The sequence below is a fragment of the Terrapene carolina genome, unplaced genomic scaffold (assembly GCF_002925995.2).
Source record: "Terrapene carolina triunguis isolate 2854851 unplaced genomic scaffold, T_m_triunguis-2.0 Scaffold84, whole genome shotgun sequence".
NCBI lineage: Eukaryota > Metazoa > Chordata > Testudines > Emydidae > Terrapene > Terrapene triunguis.
In genome coordinates this window covers 16,992,846-16,998,845 of record NW_020664435.1, presented here as the reverse complement: position 1 = coordinate 16,998,845, position 6,000 = coordinate 16,992,846, and the positions used below count along the sequence as shown (strand labels likewise).

Below are 6,000 nucleotides of genomic sequence, written 5' to 3'. Positions count from 1 at the left end.
CTGAAAGAATCTACATTGGTTTAACACATATTTATGCTATCCTGGGTAATTACAGGTTGTTTTGGACTCTGCCATTTGCAAAACATTTTTCACAACCAGTACAAAATACACTAATGAAACCTTTTCAGACTACGTTAGGTGTCTACATAAAAATGGCACCTTCTATGTCTATTGTGGTCCAGCCCCAAAGCCACTGATCAAGGCCTCCTCATGCTAGGACTGGTAATGCATAAACATTATGCTCAGAAAAAACTTACAACTAAAGCTCATTGAAAACATCCAATCCCTGATTAATGTTAGGTCTGCTTACTTTAGTAACAATACTTTTTACAGCTTTCCTCCTGTTAGCCCTGTAGAATTAATAGCCCTGTAGCTATTGGATATGGATTTGATTCCTTGTGCATAAGAGTTATTCCATTGTTACACCAATGCAAGTGCAATGAGTGTTTCACAGGTGTCACTAAACACTAATCTCTACTTCATTTTCCTAGGTGTCACTAAACACTAATCTCTACTTCATTTTCCTGTGGGCACCCTCCCTCCTGCCCCCTCCCCTCCCATTGCATCAATAAAATGGTCATTTGCCTAGCAAAGAACTACTTAATGTAATTTACTTAATTTCTTCACAGCAGTGTTAGGCTTAATTTCGTTTTTTAAAAATTCCTTTGAGAGTCTCAGTTAAGGCACTATACACATACAAATAACTATTATGGTGGGAAGATTTGATGGCTTGGGAATTAAAAGGAGAGCTAATTTTAGCTCAAAATATAGAAGAGTCAAAACCCTAAAAAATTTAGTTAAAAATGCAATAAAAATATTTTAAACATTCCTCCTCCATACTGTTGTGTCCAAAACTTTGCTAATGCACAAGCTCATGTAAATGAGGGAAACTATTTTAATTTTCTAAATTTTGTCAATGATTTTCGGATGGTTTCTTTGGAGACACTTACTTCAAATTGGTAAACCTTTCTGCATGTGACCAGAGCTCCATCTGTGCATATGTTTTACAAATCTAAAACTGAATGAAATGCAAAAAGAAAATCAAGTAAATTAACTTCCACAGTTAAGTAGTAATAGTTAAGTTTAATTAGTTGATTGTGAAAAAATTAGCAAAAAATACTAAGTCAATATAAATAAAGTATAATCTAAATCTAGTCATGAGAGCTGGATGATTCAGGAGATTCTTGGAATATGGATCTTCTCCATCTCTAACTCACTGGTTAGAATTTAGCCCATAGTAATAGTAGTACCTTTTTATTATCCAGATGACATGTAAATGCAGAATAAAAGACATGAAAATCCATTTCAGTGAAATTAACTTTATTTTGAGGAAGAAGAGGTTTATATGTAACTGTAATTTTTCTATCCATACCAGCAATTTCAAAAGGACTGGAAACTAGAACTTCCTTAACCATCATTGCAATACCAACATGAGTTTGTATGAACAGCAAATTATATAACTAATTGCTATGTTCAATAAATATTTTTTCTCCTGCACTGATTAAGGGGAAACACTACTTTGAGTTCAATTAAAAAAAATCAGTTAGATTTGTATGGTTTTAACTTCAAATGTTATCCATTGTGTAGCAGTCTAGAAACTTTTCATCTATAAAACACAATCTTGATCTTCAGTGTATAAGAATCTGTTTTTCCAAAGAAGTTAAGCCAAATATGAAAATTTGCTATAGCTCTAATATTTCTACACTCAAAGCAATTTAACCAAAAAAACCCATCAGGTTCATGACTATCTAGTGAAATTTGCCATTACAGAAAAGGTTCAGAGATGTTGCTTATTTTTCAAAATTAACAACCAAGCATTAACAGAAAGATTAACAAGTTTTTTTTGGAAACACAGGTTTATATTAAAGTAGCTGAGTGTGTATATTACACACAACATGCAAGCTTTAAAAAACATCAATGCTCTCTTCTCCTCATTAGATTAGCCAGGAGTACAATTGTTTTAAAAACAAAAACAGAATGACTTACAAAATGTAATAACACTTTGGGATTTCTATTTAGTTTTGCTTAAGATGTTTAACTACACAAAACTACAACAATTACGATTTTAAGAGTATTACAATAAAAGGGGGTGGAAAACAGCAATACTTCAACTGAAAATATGTATCTTCTAAATGAACCAAAGGTCTTATAAGAGAGATTTGAGGGGAAAGGAGGGGGAGACCAAAGGGAAACTAAGGGCAGAACTTTATTTAAAAATCAGGTCCACAACTGTAATTCTTCCGTTCTTCAGTAGCGTCCTGGAAAAAGATAACAATATTACTATAAAAATCATGAATATTTAAACATTCAAACTTGCAATAGCAAAACTTACACCAAGGCGAATTTTCTGTTGCCACATTCAAGATTTCTCATTCATCACGAGTCTATTTTCCATTAAAACTAACAATCAAGTCTAGATGCACTAGCATGGTTTAATATGAACTATTTACATATACTTACTTGGGCTATAGGAGCGGGATCTTGACCGTGATCGATATCGGCTATAATAAGGTGAAGGTGATCGTCTCCTTTAAAGAGAATATAAAGTTTTTGCTTTGTTATGAAAGTGTCTTTATACAATCATTTCTATGTGATGCAGTTGTTCCCTTGATGGTGGAAGATTGGACTTTATGGTTGATTTAAATCTGATTTGGCAGAGACTCACAATGAAATATTTAAGGAGCTCCTAGCTTCTCTATTTCAAGTATTGTATTTAAAAACTTATGAGTTTATTTAGAATATATTTATTATCCTATATGGTGCTCCAAAGTGTGCACAGCACTTCTGAAGACATGTAGAAACAAGTCCTTTCCCCCAAAGAATTTAGTTTAACTAGACAACTTTGACAAAGGAGAAAGATTTTTAAATGGATCTGACCTCATGCTTAACCATCCCTTTAGTGGCTTTTATTTTCAATATGACACATTTTCCATTTTGTTTTAATATTTCCCTATTTTAATTTTATTTGCACCCCTGCCTATTTACATCCATTCTTATTAGCTTGGGTTCAGAGATCTTTTTTCTCCTCCTCCCGATTCTGAAACCTCACCTTTCTATTACATTAGCCTTTCCTCCAGTTCCCTACTGACATTATTTCCCTTTCTTGCCCCTTATTCCTCTAGAAAGGAGTACGTGGACTGCTGAATATGTTATTTAGTTGACGTAACTGTATTAGTAAGACTACAAGGCTTGCTTTTGCTGATGTCTCTCCTAGCGGTCACTTGACATGTAAGGACACCAGATATGTACGAGAGTTGCAAGTCTCCCCACAGCAACTACCTTTATTAAAAAAATTAAAATGAAATAATCAAATAATTAATCAAACTGGTTACCTGTACCGGTAGTCATATTCTTCATATCTGTCATATCCTCTATCATATCCCCTATCATAATAGGAATCACGACGACGACCTGCTCCTCCTCCTCCTCCACCACCACCACCTCCTCCTCCACTGCTATTTAAAAAAAAAAAAAAAAGAGGAATAAAATGGAAGCATAAAAGTCTGCATTCTTTCTTGTGAATTTTAAGTTCTCTAAAATTATCTTCAGCGTCCTCAAGTGACAACTACTCACTGTACACTTTGTGTCTCAGACTCAGTAGACTCCACATTTAAAGAAAACCACTAAGTGCATTAATTAACCAGAGTGGGGTGGGGTTTAGACATTAAAGAGCCCTGGAACATTTCCTCCCCCCCCCCATCTTGTTTATTTTTAATATATTCTTCACTCAGTAAGCTCTTGGGCTTTAAAAGACGTTCACCTTAAGTAAAATTACCATACTAAAACAGGGTTTAATAGTGTACCTCAAGATCAACCGCAACAAACCCACCCCCACTGCATGCAAATACATTAGAGATAAGGAACAGCTTTAAAAAGGCAGACGACTGAAACCCTCACAAAAAAATATGCAGCTGGTAGTGTCTACAGTTCAATCAGAGTTATAACATTTAGTTTAACTTGATCTGAGGTCCGTTTACACAGAATGAAGAGTAAATTCCTTACTGGGTTGGCCTGCCCATGTAGATGCCCGGGGTGGGGGTGTGCGCTCTCTTGGTGATGGAGTAATCCACGCGGATCCTCCTGCCGTCCAGTTCCATGCCATTTGCATGTTCCATCGCCTGCAGGGGAGACAGGGGCCCGGCCATTAGCTCGCGAGCTGCTACACCAGTTAATGAATAGGCGATAAAATGAGCGCTTCGCTTTTCAGTACGCGGCACAAGCCCTGAACAAACGGGCTCTATTCAGGCTGGTTACTAGCGCCCCGCTGTGGCGAGCGGCGCGCCTCGCCTCGCCTCGCCTCGCCCGCCCGCCGACATGCCCGTCGCAGGCGGAGTGTTGCAGCGCTGCCTGCACTGGGGCGCTGGAGTTACGTGACGCGCGATCCCTGTGCTAGCCATGAACAGACTGACGCTTTCCCCACACCACTTCGACATTTAGCCAACACAAAAGTTAACAGGCAGCAAAGCAGCTTTCCCTGTAAACGGCATCCTTCCGAGCTCCGCGGAGGGGCCGGGCTCATTCAGAAGCCGCGCACACAGTGGCTTCCTACGGGGTGCATATGGCCGCATTACTGCTAGTCGGCTGCCATTTCATGCTCTCTCTGCCTCCTGCCATATCCCTTACAAGGACCTACTCCAGCAGAGCTTAATAAAATGGCGGGTTCAGCCTACATGGATACTTAATTACAATCTTCCTCCCTACTCGCACTCTGTGCAGCTCGCTAAACCGATACACATCAGGGACTGTGCTGGAAGGCAGCGCCCGCAGACAGGGCTGGGACCCGCGCACGCACTCAGTGGCCCCCTGATACTCTCAGTTTTGAATCAATACAATGGCCCCCTAGCCCTATTCCAAATCATGCAAACTGGAATTCAAAGGGGCATAACACACTTTAAAGAGTTACGTGAATATCATCTAAGACTTCAGTCAAAGAGATCAGAGTTAACCACTATTATTTAAATATATTTATTAGGTTACAATTAAGTGTTATTTGCCATAAGCAGCAATTTCTGGCCCCTTCCATCTAAGGGCATTCTCAGCTGCTAACAGGTCTTTTGAGCGATCAGTTCATACTAACAATTAGTTTACCTGATTTAGACTGTATTTTCCTTGTGAGCTAAATAGAGTTTTATTAAAATTAGCATACCAAATTGTGTTCCCATTTTATGGATTTTAAGTTAAATATCACACACACCACACTTAAGGCTGTCTTGTAAAGGATACACAAAGCATTCTCTTTTACAGACAGAAAGTAACTAAAATTGTAACCATTAAAACAAAATTAGATTCAGATATGGTGCCTTTTCAAATCCCTTTTTTGGCCAACAATAATTTTATAATTTAATGTTAAATCAATGCAATAGGAAACTACAAGACAACACCACATGGTCACTGTTTATATCCCTACCAAACTGGAAATAACAATTCTCCACTAACCTATTTAATCCCATTTAGTTTGCTCTTTTATAATGCTGTTTAAATCTAGACAATATCGCCACCTAGTGATATCTATTCAAGCTCAAAAATAGCTGAATTTAGTACAGGGAATAGCAGAGCAAAACCATGAGAGGATAATGAGCAAGATCTCAATCTTTCAACATTACACTTAAACATATAAATACAAGGTTTGAAGTGGTTGCATACCCATAATCTTTTAAACTACTCCTATAATGCCATAAAATAAAAATGCTGTTCAGCAAACATGCAGATATAAAAAAGCAACTGGCTACAGAACACCCTAGAACTCAACAGGATTCTCAACTGATGTCATTTTGACCATAGGCATCTCAGAAACTTGATAAAGTGAAATAAGGTATAAAAGATGGGGATATTTTATATTCAGGTGGAAGATATTTTAAAATCTCAGGAAATATGAGCCAGCAGTTTTGGCCAAGTCTAAACAAAGCAAATATGGCTGAAGTGACGACAGCCAGTTCAACAAATACAGACTTTTGATTGAGGTTTGTGTTTAACTGAAGAACTAACTCTACAGGAAAAGGA

The 6,000-nt window shown here is 37.6% G+C and overlaps 1 protein-coding gene across 5 annotated transcripts in view; it reads right to left on the bottom strand.

Annotated features, from left to right (window-relative positions):
* Positions 1-1,303: 1,303 nt before the first annotated feature.
* TRA2A (transformer 2 alpha homolog) overlaps positions 1,304-6,000 on the bottom strand; it is a 48,063-nt gene continuing 43,366 nt past the window's right edge. For all 5 annotated transcript variants that reach the window (XM_024223215.3, XM_024223221.3, XM_024223230.3 and 2 more), the window contains 4 exons: positions 4,003-4,118; positions 3,333-3,455; positions 2,461-2,528; positions 1,304-2,258 (listed from right to left, as the gene is read on the bottom strand). In XM_024223215.3, the coding sequence (XP_024078983.1) occupies positions 2,248-2,258; positions 2,461-2,528; positions 3,333-3,455; positions 4,003-4,118 (318 nt within the window). In that variant the 3' untranslated portion in view covers positions 1,304-2,247. The remainder of the gene's footprint in view (positions 2,259-2,460; positions 2,529-3,332; positions 3,456-4,002; positions 4,119-6,000) is intronic.